Source organism: Callorhinus ursinus, unplaced genomic scaffold (genome assembly GCF_003265705.2).
Source record: "Callorhinus ursinus isolate GAN/ISIS: 27379988/994484 unplaced genomic scaffold, GSC_fseal_2.0 scaffold82, whole genome shotgun sequence".
Classification (NCBI taxonomy): domain Eukaryota; kingdom Metazoa; phylum Chordata; class Mammalia; order Carnivora; family Otariidae; genus Callorhinus; species Callorhinus ursinus.
Genome location: NW_027397144.1, coordinates 238,735 through 258,065, shown reverse-complemented (window position 1 = coordinate 258,065; position 19,331 = coordinate 238,735). Strand labels below are relative to the sequence as shown.

At 41.7% G+C, this 19,331-nt stretch overlaps 2 protein-coding genes across 2 annotated transcripts in view; both read right to left on the bottom strand.

Moving 5' to 3' along the window:
* LOC112816455 (zinc finger protein 177) overlaps nucleotides 1–6,560 on the bottom strand; it is a 30,635-nt gene extending 24,075 nt beyond the window's left edge. The window contains 2 exon segments of the mRNA XM_025862956.2: nucleotides 5,308–5,390; nucleotides 6,508–6,560. The gene's annotated coding sequence lies outside the window, so the exon portion shown is untranslated.
* ZNF559 (zinc finger protein 559) lies at nucleotides 25–18,786 on the bottom strand. The gene is given in 16 exon segments (XM_025863023.2): nucleotides 25–3,458; nucleotides 3,658–3,801; nucleotides 3,803–3,886; nucleotides 3,888–3,932; nucleotides 3,934–4,021; nucleotides 4,024–4,527; nucleotides 4,530–4,685; nucleotides 4,688–4,769; nucleotides 5,308–5,390; nucleotides 6,508–6,534; nucleotides 6,537–6,633; nucleotides 7,285–7,365; nucleotides 8,032–8,149; nucleotides 13,818–13,997; nucleotides 14,368–14,460; nucleotides 18,677–18,786. Coding segments are annotated over 16 exon segments (2,061 nt in total). The 3' UTR covers nucleotides 25–3,289.
* Nucleotides 18,787–19,331: the final 545 nt, after the last annotated feature.

Genomic DNA, 19,331 nt, shown 5'->3' with positions numbered 1-19,331 from the left:
TTTGGTTTGAGTATGTTACTCTTGAAGATTTGTGAAGTAAAGAGCCAAGTTATTTACTCCCCCCCCACACACCATATATATATATACAATTGTGAGAGGAGGAAAGGATAATCAGAATAGACATTCATATTAAGAAAGGGGTGGGACGTGCCTGGCTGGCTCAGTCACAAGAGCATGTGACTCTTTTCATCTCAGGGTTGTGAGTTCAAACCCCACATTGGGTGTAGAGATTACTAAAAAAAAAAAAAAAAAACCTTAAAAAAATAAAATGCTGGCTGCTTATCATCAAAAAAGGAAGGAAGGAGCGGGAGGAATGGGAGGCCTACTACAGCCAATGATCCATAGCAATTCTGAAAGACAGGAACATCTTGTCTACTCCTTTCCTAAGGAGCAGTACTGCATCACAGGAATGAGTCTCTGTGGAGTTCTGCTACTTGAATCATACTTGCTTTCCCACAGGACCATATTTTTAATGGAGTTTTATAGACCTATTTCATCTTGCTCCCTGCCCAAAGTTTTTGGATTCAAAGGTCTCTATTCACTTTGACTTTAAAAACAAAACAAAAAAAAAGTTTTAGGTTCACAATGAAACTGAGCAAGGTACAGAGATTTCCCATATACTCCTGCCCCCACAATGGATAACCTCCACCATTACTAACATTTCACACCAGAGTGGTAAATTTGTTACAGCTGATGAACCAACATTGACATATCATCACCCATAGTTCCTTAGGGTTCACTTTTTGTGTTGTGCATTCTAAGGTCTGGACAAATACAGAATGATATATTCATCATTATAGCATCATACAAGGTATTTCACTGCCTTCAAAATCCCTTGTGCTTTGCCTATTCATACCCCAAGCTGCCCCTCCCCCAACCCAACAACCGCTGATCTCCATTGTTTTGCCTTTTCCATAATGTCATAAGAATTGGAATCATACAGTATGTAACACTTCGAGATTGACTTCATTTAGTAATATGCATTTAAGGTGCTTCCAGGTCTTTTTAAGGCCTGATAGTTCATTCCTTTTAAGTGCTGGATATTCCATTGTCTGGATGCACCAGTTTATTTATTCGTATACCTACTGAAGGCATTCATTCACGTATTGAAGTTTTGGCAATTCGGAGTAAAACTGCTATAAACATTCATGTGCAAACAAACAAAACAACTCTGAAACACCATGCACATGTTGGTTTTTGAATGAACATAAGTTTTCAACTTCTTTGGGTAAATACCAAGGACCCTGGATACTGGATCATTTGGTAAGAGTACATTTAGTTTTACCACCAAACTATTCCAAGGCAGCTGTACAATTTTATTTTCCCACCAGCAAAGAAGCATTCGGTGCCGTTAGTGTTCCAGATTTTGGCCATTCTCATAGATGTGTAGTGGTATCTCATTTTAATTTGTATTTTTCTGATGACATGATGTAGAGCATCTTTTCATAAATGCTTATTTGCCATCTGTACATCTTCTGTGAAGTGCCTCTTAAGGTCTTTGGCCCATTTTTGATAGGCTATTACTTACTGTTGAGTTTTAGGAGTTCCTTGCATATTTTGGATAATGGTCCTTTATCCAAATGTGTCTTATGCAAATATTTTCTCCCAACTTGTGTCTTCTCACTCGCTTGACAAGGTCTTTCACAGAGCCTAAGTTTTTAATTTTAATGAAGTCCAATATATCAATTATTTCTTTTATGGAACAAGACTTCAGTTTTATATTTAAACCTTTGCTACATCCAAGGACATTTAGGTTTTCTCCTATGTTACCTTCTAGGAGTTTATAGTTGTGTATTTTCCACTTAGGTTTACAATGCATTTTGAGTTAATTTTTGTGAAGAGTGTTCAGTGTCTAGATTCCTTCTTTTGCATGTGGATGTCTAATGGTTCCAGCATTGTTTGTTGGAAAGAATTTTCTTCACTCCCACTGCCTTTGCTCCTTTGTCAAAAATCAGCTACCTGAGTGGGCCTATTTCTCGGCAACCTGTTCTGTTCCATCCATCCGTCTACTCTCTTACCACCACCAGCTGTCTTAATGCAGCTTTATCTTAAGTCTTGAAGCCAGGTCGTTTCAGTCCTCCAACACCGTTCTTCTCCTTCAATACTGTGTTGTCTATTCTGGGTCTTTTGCATCTCCATATAAACATTAGAATCAGTCTGTCAATATCCACAAAATAAGTTGCTGGAATTTTGATTGGATTGAATCTATTAGTCAAGTTGGGAAGAACTAACATCTTGACAATACAGATTCTATCCATGAACATTAAGTCTCTCTCCATTTATTTAGTGCTTTGATTTCATTCATCAGTTTTGTAATTTTCCCCATATAGACTTTGCACGTATTTTGTTGTGCTAATATAAATAGTATTGTGTTTGCAGTTTCAATTCTATTTGTTCATTGCTAGTGTACAGGAAAAGAATGATTTCATGGATGTGTGTATGCATCAAAACGTAGGTCATACACTTAAAATATGTATAGTTTATTGCATGGCAATTATACCTCAAAAAAATCTGTTCATTAAGAAAACCAAACTCATAATAACAAACCAAAGACTCTAATAAGAAAAAAAGATATTTGAACATTCATTTCACCAAAGACAAATGGATGACAAGTATGTGAAAAGATGTTCAACATCATTGGTATTTAAAACTACTGGTCTACTTTGAGAAAAGACACAGAGACAACACATTTAAATAAAAACGGTTTTCTTTTACAGTATCAACTTTTTTGTATGCAGGAAGTGAAGATTTGTACTCTAAAACTTTCCCAAATTTTTTACACTTTTAGGCTTTATTCAAAAATCTTTTGTAACAAAACAAAACAAAAAACCTTTTGTAACAAAGGTTTTTTATTTAAAAAACCCTTTTAGAACTTCACAATTTTTAAAAAAAATATGTAAGATATTTACTGAAAGCACTGTTTTTACATTCACACAGAATTTCTCCAATGTGATTTATTACATGTAACATAAATTAACATAGTCTTTTCCATCTTCCCTAGATTTATAATTTACAGTTCCTCTCCAGTGTGAATTATGTTTCCTAATAACAAAGAATAATCAAAGGCTTTCCTATATCCCTTTCACTCATGGGATCTCTCCTAATGTGTGCTCTCATGTTTTCCCAAAGTGGGGGATAAGAATTAAAAAAAAATCCTACACTTTTTACATTTATAAGATTTTTCATACCTGTGAAATCAGAGCTGAGTAGTAAAGTATAAGGCAGAGCTAAAGGCTTCCTACATTCCTCATTAATAAGGTTACCTTCACTATGAATTAGTATGTGTTTTCTAAGAGAAAGTATTAAAGGCTTTCCCATATCCTTTGCAAGGATAAGCTTCTCTCAAGAGTGAAATCTGATATTCTTTAAGGTATGAAGTAGTAGTAAAGGTTTTCCCACATTCCTCATCTATATATGGCTTTTCCCCACTGTGAGTTCTTAAATGTTGAATAAAGTATGTGGGCTGAGGGACACCTGGGTGGCTCAGTCAGCTAAGTGTCTGCCTTCAGCTCAGGTCATGATCCCAGGGTTCTAGGATCGAGTCCTGCATCCGGCTCCTTGCTCATCAGGGAGCCTGCTTCTCCCTCTGCCTGCTACTCCCCCTGCTTGTGCTCTAACAAATAATAAATAAAATCTTAAAAAAAAAAAAAAAGGTATGTGGACCGGGTAATGGCTTTCCCACAGCCCTTACATTCAAAAGGTCATCCACCAGTGTGAGTTCTCATGTGTACTGTAAGGCCTGATGAAACAGTGAAGGCTCTCCCACCCTTTTTACATTTACATGGCTTCTCTCCAGTATGTGTTATGTTGACTAAAGTGCAAAGAATACCTAAATGACTTCCCATACTCCTTATATTCAAAAGTTCTTTCTATACTGTGAATTCTTAAAGGCTTTCCCACACTGCTTACAATTATGGGGTTTTACTCAAGGGAGTTTGCATGTGACTTTTAAAGCAAGATGAGTTACTAAAGGCTTTCCCATATTCCTTACATTCATAAGGCTTCTCTCCAGTGTGAGTTCATGTTTTATAAGACCTGAAGAACTGGTGAAGGTTTTCTCACATTTACTACACTCATATGGTTTTTCTCCAGTGTGAACTCACATGTGAATATTAAGTTCTGGGAAACAAGTAAACTCTTTACTACACTCCTTGCAAACACAGTGTGTCTCTCTCATAGGAAATCGTATACATTTAGCAAGATTTGGGGAACAAGGAAAGGCTTTCTCAAATTTCTTACATTCCATAGGCACCAGTTCACTTTGAGCTCTTAAATGATGAATAAGACAAGAAGATCAAATAAAGGTTTTCCCACATTCTTTAGATTTGTAGGACTTTTTTCTCTTGTTCATTTGCATATACTCAAAAAGGCCTGTAGAATGAGAAAAAGCTTTCCTACATTCCTTAAAGGTATGTGGCCTTTCTCCACTCTGAATTCTTACACATTCTCTAAGGTGTAAGGAAGAAGGAATGCCTTTCCCACAGTCCGTGCATTTATAGGGTTTCTTTCGAGTATAAGTTTTCTCATGAACAGATGTGGATTTTGGCTAAAAACTGTTTCACACTGATTACACTTAGGAGGCTTTTCTCCATCATGGGTTTTGTTGTATAGATTAAGGGCAGAGTTCTTTGTGAAGGCTTTTACACACTGGTTGCACTCACAAGTTTTCTTTCTAATGTGAGTAATCTGTAAATCTTAAAGGAGTGTTCACTCAAGGCTTCTTCCCAATGGTTAAAATTAAACAATTCCTCTCCAGTATGGCTTCTCTCCTGTTGATGAAGAGATGATGATGACTTACAAAAGTTTTTCAGCTTTACTACATTCAGAGATCCTCCCCTCTGCCTTGAATTCTGTTCTACTACACAGGAAACAAATCAGTATGACTGAAGTTTTTTGTTTTTTCTTCCATTTTCACTGCATGCAATGCATGGTTCCAGACCTGAGTGCTTTCAAGCAGAATGAAGTGACCATTCTGCTAAAAAGTTCTGTTGTAGTCTTCTTTACTTTCACAGGGACTTTTACAGAGTTTAGTTGATAACTGATTGAGATGAAATTACTTATCCAAAACTGTATCTAAATTATGTATATGGAAATACTGAGTGAACACTGTGTGAATTTATCTTGGGGAGTATTTAAAGGGTTTGTCAAATTCATAATGCTCAGAGACTCTGTGAGAAACAGTTTCGTTTGGTATGAATAACACTAGCCCCAAATGTCTGTTATGGTTATCATGTTGCTTTTCTATCTTAGGAATTTCCCATCTTCCACTGGTGTGGAAGGCAAGGAATTACACACTGAGAATCTTACCATTTCTACCACATTTGGTGTTTTCCCCTGCAAAATATTCTGCTGAGGTGCTGACCATTTGGTATTAAGACAAATCTCCCAATCTGAAATAAGATTAAAAAACACATTAAGGTCTTGGAGAAATAAATGATGGAAGGAAAGTGTTAAAAATAAAGGCTGATGTCTACTTACTTTCAAAGACTGACTTAAAATATAAAAAGAAATGAATACACAGAGATTGAGAAATCTGACTATATTAAGAGTTTGGCAATGATAAGGTGCTGGTCAAGTTGGTAGGTGATTTCCTAAGAAATGATTCTATAAATGTTGAGGCTGATGGTGAACAGAAAGCAGCATAACCAGGAAAGCAAAGATGAAAGAAAAGGAATAAAGAGCTAAATGCAAAATTTAAAGAAGAAATAGATCTTACTGTCAGGCCAAAGGAAGTTTCAGAAAAGTGGATGAAAGTTAAAGAGAAGTCTAAAGTACCCAAGGAACCACAGAAACCAAAGGCACCAGCATTCTCAGGAAAAATCCATCTTCAAAAGCTTCCTATTTAACATTTCCAAACAGACTGCAGTTCTCATAGATAACTGCTGTTTTTCATAAAGAAATCACCTTTCCTTTTCCCTTACTTTGCAAACCCTTCCCACTATCCCCCACTCTCCTCCACCTGAAAGATCAGACCTGGTCTGCACAGCTGGTACCTGGCTCTCAGAGAAAGAAGCTTGATACAAGAACACGTAAGGGATGACAAATAATTCCATAAATCAGGACCAAGATTCTGCTCTCCAGGGACACCAAATACTGTCAGGTATAACTTGAGAAACAATAAAATGTTCGTGACAACTTTATCAAACCAATAAACTTTGTTTTTCAGACCAATAAACTTTCAAATGAAACTAAAATGCAAACACATACTCTCTCATTGTTCACCAAAAGGGGTGCTGATCTTTCCCCTGAAACCCCGGCTCAAACTTGTATTTTGAAACATTTTTGAGGTCCTAAGCTTTTCAATCCATAGAGAAAATAAAACCAGAACAACAAACAGATCTTCATTTTCAAGAGGAAGCCACTTCAAGATAAGATCTACAAGAACAGAAACAATGCTTGCTCTTTTTGCCATTGCATTGCCCTTAGTCAGCACAGAGTCTAGAATACAGTCATTTAAGAAAGACTTGTTCCAGAAAAAGCTAAATGAAGACATGGCACCAACCTTACCTATTGCAGCCAGACTCTTGTAGTTCCCAGCATCACATCTCTGCACAGCCTTCTCTGAGTTTGATCCAGCAAAATCCACTCCTCCTGGGTGAATTCCACAGCTACATCCTCAAAGGTCACTGGGTCCTAAACCATCACAAACATCCCAGCATCAGGCAATTGCCATCTAAACCTGTGTTCACTGGAGAGAGAGAATGGGAGACCCAAAGCTTAGACAGTGTTCCATGTTCTCCCATCATCTCTCCCAGGGCCTGATGGTCCTCATGTCCATTCTCCTCTCTATCTGGACATACTCACTGGTGACCTCATCCAGTCATATAGCTTTAAGAGCACCTCTTTTACCCAACTGAATGTATCTCACCACAGCTACACTGTACACTTTTCTAGTCTTATTCTTCTCTATTGACAGGACTTACCATAGTCTGAGCACATTACAGACACAATAAATGCTGGCGAATAAGTGAATCATTCCTCCAGCGATAGCACAAATTCTGAGAAACACATGTCCACTCCCTCACAGTGTATCATAGCACACTAAGAGCACACAAACAGCACATATAAGAGTGGACTGAATTAGCAAATACTGGGATAACAGTTATCATTTCCCTATGTCATCTGTCAACCACATAAAAAATCCTGAAACCTGAGGAAATTTATCTGGGTACTCAGTCCCTAGGCAGGCCCTATATACATAAAGAAGCTCTGTTCCACTAGAAAACATGTCTACCTGTTAGGAAGAAGCATGTACTTTTATAAAAGAATAAATTTCCTACTTACCTGAGAATAATTTGTCAGACACCTGGTCACTAGCCTTTCCTCTTCTGACTTCTCCTCACAAAGACAGAAAAAAAAAGTGACCTTGGGGAGAAGAAATAAAACCTGAGAACCCAAACTGCTCAAAATTCCCACTCAGGCTAGAAGCTACTCCACACTAATTCTAAATTGACACATCTGCTGTTGCCATAAAATACCCAAGCAGACTACTTCATCCTCATCTGAAATCAGAAGGGTTTTGAGCTTTGGGAGGAAAAATTCCACTTTACAGAAAAAGAAATTTAAAGTCCAGAGAGGGAAAGTTGTTGTTTTCTTTGGCCAACAATAATGAACCTCATCATGTGATTAAGCAGACTCTCTCCCACAAAAATACCCATCCTCACCCCTCCTTCCCAAATCCCAGGATGTAGACATAAGAATGTTCTTTTTTTTTTTCTTAAAGATTTTATTTATTTATTCATGAGAGACAGAGGGAGAGAGAGAGAGAGAGAAGCAGAGGGAGAAGCAGGCTCCCAAGGAGCAGGGAGCCTGATGCGGGACTCGATCCCAGGACCCTGGGATCATGACCTGAGCCGAAGGCAGATGCTTAACCATCTGAGCCCCCCAGGCGCCCGACATAAGAATGTTCTTATCTACTTAAGCCCCCTCCTAGACAGTACAGAAACAGGTCTGCTTAGACACTAACCACAAGACAGGCTGTTCACACGCCAGGTAAAACAGTCTCTGACAGGAGCATCAACAAGGACTTACCACAAGAGAAAAGATCAATGGCTGGCATCCTGTGGGTACGACAGTAAAACCTTCCTCGTTCCCAAAGTCCTTCAAGACAATGTCTGAATCTAGTGGACATAGATCAATCTCAATTCCTCTTGATTAAGTAGCAGTGGAGGCTTGCCACAAACCGTCAGTCTTTAAGCAACAGGTAGTACTCAGCTGTCATGAAGCATCATTCATTAGTCAGCTCTCTGTAGAAGATGAAGTTACATTACATGAAAGCCATTAAAAATTGTAGAGTATACCACATGAATATAAATAACAACCATCATTTACTGAGTACCTATTATGTGCCAGAAGCAGTGGTAGCTCATATGATTATCAACATGGTTATTATTACTGTCATTCCACAGCTGAGGCGATCTGCATTGAGACAGAAGCAGTCACTGGCCCAAAATCACCAATTAGGAAGAGCCCAGAGTCTGAATACAGGTTACTCTAGCTCAAAGCCTGAACTAAGGTTATTGTTATTTGCCAACATACCTGGACAACGATTATAAAATGGTGTGCAAGAAATAATTAATTCAGCAGGTCTGGGTTGCTCAAATCCTGCACTTTCCTGAGAAAAGCCCGTCTTCAGATATACTCTTGGTGGGGCTTGTGGGAGACCACCTGAATCCATGGAATACCCTGCCTGGTAATGTCTGAAGCCTTGGGCCACACAGTTACCAGTTGGACCAGATAGTTTATGCTAACAATGTGATTTATGGTGAACATCTGTTTTTATATGCCTGAGTCTTTGGGCAATGTTCTAACAGTTTGAACTCAGGCTGGAGCCTAAGCGGCTGAAGTCAGTCATGCAGGTGGTGCATGTCTATGGGACTGACCCACAATGAAAACCTGGACACCAAAGCTCAGGGACTACAGACCAAATGTTTGTACCTCCCTGCCTCTTCATACATTCTCACCTAATCCCCAGTGTGATGGTTTCTGGAGATGGGGCCTTTGAGAGGTAATTATGGGATTAGTGCCTTTATAAGAGACCCCAGAGAGCTACCTTGCCCCTTCTGCCATGTGGTAACACAGTGAGAAGACTGCCTTCCATTAACCAGTAAGTAGGTCCTCACCTGACACCGTATCTGCTGGCATTTTGATCTTGATTTTCCCAGCCTCCAGAACTGGGAGAAATTTCTGTTGTTTATAAGCCACCCAATCTATAATATTTTTTTTAAACTTTTTTTTTTAAAGATTTTATTTATTTATTTGAGAGAGAGAGAGAATGAGAGATAGAAAGCACGAGAGAGAAGAGGGTCAGAGGGAGAAGCAGACTCCCTGCTGAGCAGGAAGCCCGATGCGGGACTCGATCCCGGGACTCCAGCATCATGACCTGAGCCGAAGGCAGTCGCTTAACCAACTGAGCCACCCAGGCGCCCCAATCTATAATATTTTTGTTATAGCAGTCCAATTGAATAATGTAATGTCCCGGGTGAGCTTCCTTGGTTGGCAATATTTCACATGCGATGTTACACATTATTACCAGGAATATTAAGTAATGCCCATTTGACTGCACTGGGAAAAGACACTTGGATGCTTGTGCCTGGTTTGTTCTGGAATTAATCCCATGTGTCTTATCCCTTTGCTGATTCTGATCTGTATTCTATAAACTATAATGGTGGGTTTACCAGCATGAGTCTTGTGAGTCCTACTGCATTGCTGAGCATGACGGTGGTCTCGAGGATCCCCAGCACAAACGGTTTATTTAATTCAGACATCTTTGAGCTCCTCCAGCTGGCAAAACCACATAGGCCTAGTTGCCTTCCTTCAAGTCCTTATATCAGCTTTTGCCCTCATTCACCACGCAAATTTTTACGAAGGTCCTTGCCTTTGCTACATAATACACTGGGCACTGAGGAGAGCACAGTGTAATTAACAGAAAATGCCCCATACCTTAGATTTTTCAAATTCCAAAGGGCTAAGCAGATACTAAACAATCTGTAATCTATTAGTTGGTGTTAAGTGCTAGAGAAAAAATAAGAACAGATAAGGAATATTATCCTCTGCCTTCCCCAACACACACATACACACACACACACACACATATACCCAAGGATTTTTCTTAGCAAACTCAGAACTAGCTCTGCAAATGATAAAGACAGAATACAAAAACAACCATTTCAGAATGCTCTTGAAAAACTGGCATCTGACTTGCCTAAAAAGTGATATTCAACTTTTGATCCAAAGCACTAGAACAATTCCATGGTAAACAAAATAAACTCAGAATACATTTCAAATACTGCTCTACTTCAATGGCTTATCAGTTTAGAAACACGTAAGAGACCTGACCAATCCCCTAAGTCTTACCAGAGGGTATAAAATGTTGAGTAGGTGGAGTGCTAAATCAGACTTTGCCCAAAGTTTATCTACTTTTTTTCTACAAAAAACTCTTAGTTCTTTTTTTCATTAAATCTGCCTTTAAAAAATTCCTTCCTTACTTATGCTTTTATCTTTTTAATTTATGCTTTATGTTCATTTTGTTGGTCTTTTCAAATACTTGGAAATTACAGTTAATTTTTCAAACATTTTATTAAATTACACAAACAAGTGTAGAATTACAAGTATACAGTACACTATCATGAAATTCTCCACCCTGAAGCACTCATATGCCTTAGATATTACTCCTTTCTCTTCTCCAAATAGAAGCACTATTCTGACTTCTAACACTGTAATTTTGCCTGTTTTTGAACTTCATATAAAATCATACGATATGCAGGGCACCTGGGTGGCTCAGTCGTTAGGCGTCTGCCTTCGGCTCAGGTCATGATCCCAGGATCCCATCGGGCTCCCTGCTTGGTGAGAAGCCTCTTCTCCCTCTCCCACTCCCCTTGCTTGTGTTCCCTCTCTCATTGTGTGTGTCTCTGTCAAATAAATAAATAAATAAATAAATAATATCTTAAAAAAAAATCATACGATATGCATTAATTTGTGTCTAGTGTCTTCCATTCAACATCCTACTCAACATGCTTCTCCCTCTGCCCCTCCTCCTTGCTTGTGTTCTCTCTCTCAAATAAATAAGTCTTAAAAAAAAAAAGTACAAAGTGAACTGGGAATTTATTTTAAAGACTAATAGGATTTAAAGACTAAAAGGATTCATGCTGAAGGGACACAGGATTCAAAAAGACTACCTTTGGGCAAATTTGGGACAGTTTGAGCATCAAACAATAGTGAAGGAAAGAAAAGTCCAAGAATATATTGTGATACTCCAAAAAAAATAGAGGACAGGGGAGGTGGAGAAAGAAAGCTGCATAGCTAAAGAATGGAGAAGGAATGGCAGGAAAAACACCATTTTGTAACACCCCCCCCCCATGTAAAAACAGACTGAGGCAAAGACTGACAAGTGATGTGAAACCCTTGGATGAAAGGCTGTTAGGAGGGGCGCCTGGCGGTTCAGCCGTTAAGCGCCTGTCTTCGGCTCAGGTTGTGACCCCAGGGTCCTGGGATCCAGCCCCGCATTGGGCTCCAGGCTCCCTGCTCCACGGGGAGCCTGCTTCTCCCTCTCCCACTCCCCCTGCTTGTGTTCCCTCTCTTGCTGTGTCTCTGTCAAATAAATAAAATCTTAAAAAAAAAAAAAAAAAGGCTGTTAGGAAACAGATTCCCCTGTTGCCAAGTATCACCCAAGGATTCCTCAAAAACATGACTATGAGAGAAGTGCACCTTGACTAAATGCTTCTCATTCCTAACAATGGGACAACTTGCACTTACCTGCTTCCTGATACAATACTAAGTATACAGAAATGTTCAAGTGTCTAAATTTGCAGTCTAACCAGGCAAGCACTGGCTGGTTCTTTGGGTACCGTGAACATGAAGTGTGGCCAGTGTGACTGAGGGACTAAATTCTTAATTTTATTTACTTTCAATTAATTAGAATTTAGAAATAAAATTGATTCAGTTACTAAAAAACTTTTCAGTATGTTTGAACAATCTGGGTTTGGAGATCCTTTTCTACAGCAAAACAGTAAGAGCTAAATACAGATCAAGAATTTCCAACGAAGGGCGCCTCGGTGGCTCAGATGGTTAAGCGTCTGCCTTCGGCTCAGGTCATGATCCCAGGGTCCTGGGATCGAGTCCCGCATCGGGCTCCCTGCTCCTTGGGAGCCTGCTTCTCCCTCTGCCTCTCTCTCTCTCTCTCTGTCTCTCATGAATAAATAAATAAAATCTTTAAAAAAAAAAAAAGAATTTCCAACGAAAACTCAGCATCCACACTGAGATCCAGTGTACACACTGGGTTCCAGCAACTTATCACAAAAGGAAAGAAATGTAAAATTTCTCATTAATAATTCTCTATTAACTACATTAGTAATTAAGTTCACTAATTTATACTGATAACGGGGTAAGTTGGATTAAATAAGACACACTAAAAATTTCACAGGTTAAAATTTTTATTTTTTAAGATTTTATTTATTTATTTGACAGAGAGAGAGAGATCACAAGTAGGCAGACAGGCAGGCAGAGGGAGAGGGACAATCAGGCTCCCGCTGAGCAGGGAGCGCGATGCGGGGCTCGATTCCAGGACCCTGGAATCATGACCTGAGCCGAAGGCAGACACTTAACGACTGAGCCACCCAGGCGCCCCTCAGGTTAAAATTTTTATTTGGTTACTAAAAATTATAAAAAATTACATCTGTACCTCACAATATGTATGTATAGTACTGCTCCAGACCCAAGTCTACTTTACAAGAAATAGACAAGTTTATTAAATGAAATACTAGGAAAGGACGCCTGGGTGGCTCAGTCCGTTAAGCCTCTGCCTTCCGCACAGGTCATGATCCCAGAGTCCTGGGATGGACTCCTACATCAGGCTCCTTGCTCAGCAGGGAGCCTGCTTCTCCCTCTGCCTGCCGCTCCCCCTGCTTGTGCGCTCTCTGACAAATAAAATGAAATCATAGGAAAACAACATCATATTGGAATGCCAACATTTTACAGTAAAATTCTCCTGGAACGGGTGCCTGGGTGGCTCAGTCGTTAAGCGTCTGCCTTCGGCTCAGGTCATGATCCCAGGGTCCTGGGATCGAGTCCCACATCGGGCTCCCTGCTCAGCGGGAAGCCTGCTTCTCCCCCTCCCACTCCCCCTGTGTTCCTGCTCTCACTGTCTCTCTCTGTCAAATAAATAAAATCTTTAAAAAAAAAAAAAAATTCTCCTGGAACGTTCAAGAACCAAAACTGTTTTTTTTAAATGCAGGCAAATATTTTAGGTAAAAGGGATCAGATAGCTAAAACAAAATGCAATATGCAAATCTTGTTCGGATCCTAGCTCCCCCAAAAATCCCGACAACTCTATAATAGATACTTTCGGAAAACTGGAGAAATTCTACTTTCTGGAGTTCTGTTTTTAGTAGAAGATTGTCCTGATGCATGCTTACCACTAAGGGGTGAAGTGAATGTCTGCAACTTACCATTAATTGGTTCATCCTAACAATACATATGACGAGACAAAATCCTAATTAGTGAACGTGGATGAAAGTTCCATGGATGCTCGTTTTACTGCCGCTGCATATCTTAAGGACCAATTTCCAGATCAATACCCGAAAGAAAAACCCACCCACTCCCGACATGTTACTTTAGGTCAATTCAATTCCAGCTAACGGCAACGGGCCAGCCTCGTCCTTCCCCCCAGAAACTCCTACACTGGAAGCTCCGGGCGTCGGCAGGGCTCTGCCGCGCTAGGTTTTGTACTTCGGCGAATTCATTCACTCCTGCATTTATCTGTCACACACACGTGCTCCCTAAGAACCTGCGAAGGTCCCTCTCTCCACCGGAGAACTTACCGAATTTCAATAACCGACACCCACAAGTGCACCGCGTGCCCGCCCGCAGGAAACACAACCGCCAGGCTGCCGGGGGCGGGGGTCGCTGGAGCCGGAATCACCGCGACCAGAAAAGGCCTGGCCGGCACGCCTCTCCCCGGGGCTACCGTCGCCGCCCCGGGTACCCAGCCGGCCCGGGCTCTGGGAAGAAGGGAACTTCAACCCTGCGCCTCCCCCTCGGGATCCTTCCTTCCCGCGTAGGCGCTCCAAGCCCGGCAGCTGAGACTGGAAGCCCTTCCCTCAAACGCGGGAGTGGCGCGCGGCCAAGATGGCCGTCGCCTTGCGCATGCGCTTTTCAGGTCTCCGCGAACAGCGCAAGGGGCGGGGCCTCTCCGGAAGGGGGCGCCGCACAGACGCCTGTTGTGCCTACCAACTGGCGGAGGAGGGATCCCGTTTTCGTCCCGCGGGAGGGAAGCTGGCCGTTGGGTCCGAAGCGGCTTATTTTCCTCCCCAGTCCGTGCTCTTACATGTCTTAACTGAATAAGTTTTGTTTTCAAATCTTGGTGCATACGTGAACGCATCATACTCTTCATTGCATAGCTTGTTGCACGTTCCCGGTGGAGATAATGAATACAGTCGCTGCATCGCTGCACTCGAGCTTTTCCTGTGGCCGCATAAAGTCACCGTTCATGATTCAGTTTTTTCAATATAGTTCAGCCTCCTGTCTGTGATTCCCCTTAACCTGGGAAGGGAGCTGCAAACTGCACCTGAGGCGAGAGGGAGAAAACGCTACAACAGCACCTCAGTCCACTACGCTGGAGGTGAAGAGGTGACCCTAAGTTTAAATGAGACGGTTATATAAGCGGTGCCTGGATGACTCCGTGGTTAAGCGTCGGCCTTGGGCTCAGATCATGATCTCAGGGTCTTGGGATCCAGCCACGCGTAGGGCTCCCTGCTTCGCGGGAAGCCTGCTTCTCCCTCTCCCACTCCCCCTGCTTGTGTTCCCTCTCTCGCTGTGTCTCTCTGTCAAATAAATAAAAATCTTAAAAAAAAAAAAAAAGATGGTTTGTCTAGATGGGCGGCTGAGGCTACTGTCTTCTTTACTGGGTTAGGAGAGCAGCTGTTATGCCTAATGGGCCTCTGATTTCCATTATGATTTTGAGTTAAAAGTCTAAGAGCTTGGCCATCCCTTTCAAGTACTAAGAAAAAAAAAACCGCTTATTATAATTTGGAAGACCCAGAGTGGGAAATTTCTCCATATTAGCCATGGCAGAGCTTCAGGGATGTCATTAGTCATGTCATAGAAGGAGGCAGATAATTACATTAAGTTGGAAATGGACAGTCTACAATAAGTCTTAGGAATTCTCTAAATGGTCTTTTGGTGAAAGGGCAGGGAATTCTGAATTGCTGTAATTCTTGGCTTGAGGGATTTGTTTCCCAAGGATATGTCAAGGACTAAGTAGTGAACCTGCTGTTCTGATAGAATTGTAATTTATTCTCAGAAACTCTGAGAAACCTTACTAAATGCAGTCAGGAGGCCAGAGGGGAAACTCTTACAGGGTACCACTCCTTAATCACTATAAGAATTATCAGTTATACACTCCCCAACAGGAGAATCCTCAACGGGAAATTACATCCCCCAACAGAAGATGTACATTGCATCTCCTATAAGAAATAGACTTCCCCAGGGGCACCTGGGTGGCTCAGTTGGTTAAGTGACTGCCTTCGGCTCAGGTCATGATCCTGGAGTGCCAGGATTGAGTCCCACATCGGGCTCCCTGCTCAGCGGGAAGTCTGCTTCTCCCTCTGACCCCTCCCCCCATGCTCTCTCTCTCTCTCTCTCATTCTCTCTCTCAAATAAATAAATAAAATCTTTAAAAAAATTTTAAAAAAGAAAGAAATAGACTTCCCCAGCAACTCAGTCAATGAGAAACTATCATCACCCTGAACTCTTCCTTTTCGCCAATGGACTCTTGTTCAAAACAACCCCTCCCAACTTTCTCCTTCTCCAAAAAACAATGTTTCTCTCCTTTGTTTGTTGGATTAGTGTATGGTTTTTGCTGTAGGTTGTTTGTCCCAAATTGCAGTTCTCTGCTATTCCCAAATAAACCTTTGTACACTTTCCCTAGCTCCTTCCTTTGCTCCTCCTGGGAGATGGGAAAGTGTGTGTAGCTGACACACTGCTCAGAGAAAAATGCATTCAATGAGATAAGATAATGAAGGACAACAAATGTTTTTAAAAACTGCAGTAAAGGGGCGCCTGGGTGGCTCAGTCGGTTAAGCTTCTGCCTTTGGCTCAGGTCATGATCCCAGGGTCCTGGGATCAAGCCTTGAGCCCCCGGGCTCCCTGCTTGGCGGGGAAGCCTGCTTCTCCCTCTCCCACTCCCCCCACCACCCCGCTTGTGTTCCCTCTCTCGCTGTCTCTCTCTCTGTCAAATAAATAAATAAAATCTTAAAAAAAAAATAAAAACTGCCGTAAAATTTAAACTTACCACTTCACTCATCTTTAAATGTACAACTCAGCGGCATTCAGTACATTTACAAAGTTGTCCAACTATCCCCACTGTCCATTTCCAAAACCTTTTTATCATCCAAAACAGAAACTCTGTAGGGAAACAAATATTTTTATGAGACTGGCCAATGTTTTGGTCTCCAAGATCTCTGGAGATGGGAAAGTGTGAGTTTAATTGCAGTAAGACGAGAATGCTGAATTTGTAATGACACAGTAAAATTCTAAAAAAGTCTCAATCCATAAACTTCCTCTCCATGCCCCAAGGTAACCTCTGAAATGGATGTTCACATTTAGACACTTGAACCTCTAGGGAGAAGCAGCCTCCCTTGATATTGAACGTGAATTAACAGAACAAAATTAACTTTCTGGGCACTAATATGATTCCCTTTGGCCTCATCCTATTATTATTGGCCTATTTTGTATATTTCCCACATATGATGACAGTGTTCTAAACACTTTAGCACGAGTGGTAATGAACAATTGTGTTACCTTGGACTTCCTGCTGGCAGCTGAAGCAGGATATGTTCAGCTGCCAACACCTCTGGCTGCACCCAGTTTAATGATTTAATTGGCTTGGCTCTGCATGGGGAGCCTGGCTGAAGTATATCCTCCAGGTATCCCTCATCACCCTACTGGGAGTCATGGTCCTGGTCAGTTTTGTCTGAAGTTCCCTAAAAGAACAGAATCAGGGGCACCCGGGTAGCTCAATCACTTAAGCGTCTGACTCTTGGTTTTGGCTCAGGTCATGATCTCACCATCCTGGGATCGAGCCCCACATCAGGCTCTACACTCAGCACAGAGTCCGCTTCAGGTTCTCTCTCCCTCTCCCTCCTGCTCACTCTTGCTCTCTCTCTCTCAAATAAATAAATAAATACAATCTTAAAAAAAAGGAAAGAACAGAATCAATTCTGGTATAAGCCCCCATGGGTACAATTAATTACAGTATCTGTGTTAGCCTCCTATTGCAGCTATAACAAGTTACCAGAAACTTAGTAGCTTAAAACAAAACAAATTTATTATCTCATAGTTGTGAAGGTCAGGCATTTGAAATGGGTCTCATTGGGCCAAATTCAGTGTGTCCAGAGGGCTGTGTTTCTTCTGGAGACTCTAGGGGAGAATTCGTTTCCTTAACTTTTCAGCTTCTAGAGGCTGTCTCCATTCCTTGGCTCATAACCATAAATCACTCTGATCACCGCTTCCATTTTCACACTTCTTCCTCTCTGACCCTACTGCCTCCCTCTTTCACTTATAAAGATCCCTGTGATTACATTGGGCCCACCTCAATAATTCCCGCATCTCAAGAACCTTAATTTAGCCCCACCTGCATAGTCCCCTTTGGCATACAAAGTAATACATTCACAGGTTCTGGGGATTAGGACATGGACATCTTTGGCAGGGGCATTATTCTGCCTACCACAAAACAAACAAACAAACACCATCTAAAAAGAATTCTTCGCTAGATACATGAAAAATCGGGGGCCAGAGTTGTAGAGAAATGACTCTGCTGTTGCCCCCTTGCTACTTTGTATCTATCCACATAGGCCATGCAGGCAAAGGCTTGACCTGTGGCCAATCTGAATGTTGGCAGAATGCCCTGTGATTCTCCCAGAACATGAAAGGATAGAAGGCCTGTAAGGAGCCCCTATGAAGCCATCTCCCACTCACCTCTCCCGGGAAACTGTCAGAAGACAGTTTTTCATTGCCTCCTAGGTTCTGATGAGGTAAGGGGTTTTTTGCCCTGCCCCTTCAGAAGAGAAATGCAGAATATAAAACTGCTTAGGTGCAGTCTAGATTGGGCTCTTTAGCTATGGGGAGGAGGCACAGACACAGAGTACAGGTTAAAAAGTTGATGGTCATTTGTGGCTAGTGTTATCTATTTAGTCTAAGGGGATTCGTTCTACTCTGGGGTATTGGAAGCAGGTCCAAATTTGTTCCACAGTGCCTTTAAGAGAGCACAGCACGGGGATGTCTGGGTAGCTCAGATGGTTAAGCATCTGCCTTTGGCTCAGGTCATGATCTTGGGGTCTTGGGATCGAGCCCCTGTCGGGCTCCCTGCTCAGCGGGGAGTCTGCTTCTCCCTATCCCTCCTACCCCTGCTCGTGCTCTCTCTCTCTCTCAAATAAATAAAATATTTAAAAGAGAGAGAGTGAGAGAGCACAGCATGTGGTCTGTGGGAGAGGATGCCTTTTTCTCCTGTGAAACTTTTATTGAGTAGAACATATTAGCCAAACTTATAATTTCGGCTCAAACGTCATCCATTAAGGCAGTAATATCTGGGAGGGGTGCTCTAATGAAGGGAATAATCATGTTTAACTATAGTCTATGGTCAGCTTCATTTATGCTTAGTGGCTTTAAGCACAGGCTGCACCAGGAACTAAAAGGTGAAATGGCAGGAACCGGTGTCCCTTCTTTCACTAAGTTGGCGAGGATGGCCTGAACTCCTTCAGCACCTTTCTCAGCCGGTAGTTCCTGCAGCATATTGACCACCTCCGCTGATAGAGGAAAGTTAACTAGTTCTCAACGGCTGGTGCCCACCAATAGCAAAAGCTTTCAGCTTGTTTCATGAGGTTGGCTCAGCAGGTCCCATTTCAATAATGGGGAAAAGGGACTGTCTGGGAGGAACAATCAAGACAGAATCATCTTTTAGCAAAAGTGGGCCAATTTTACTAGTTAAGCTGATAATCGTTAATCCTCCTCCCAAGCCATTCATTTCCTGGGCTTGGGGAGAGGGAGTGCTTTCTTGGGGTAGGCCCTTCATCATAGAGATGCTGTGTATTTCCTCCTCCAAGAAAGAGCCTTTCCTTTTTTTTGCCTTCCCCTTTGCCTTTGTGTCTTTTAGTACTTTTTGGAAGGTCACTGGCAAAGCAGAGGATAAATTGTCTCAGTTCTTACAGTGGTGACACTGTACTTTTTTTTCTCTTTTCCAGCAGAGGGGACCAGTCCTTTTTTCCCAGGATCCTGAATTCTGTCATGTTGCACCTCCCCCAGGAGTTTGGGCTCTTTCCTCCTCTGGGTGGCATCCT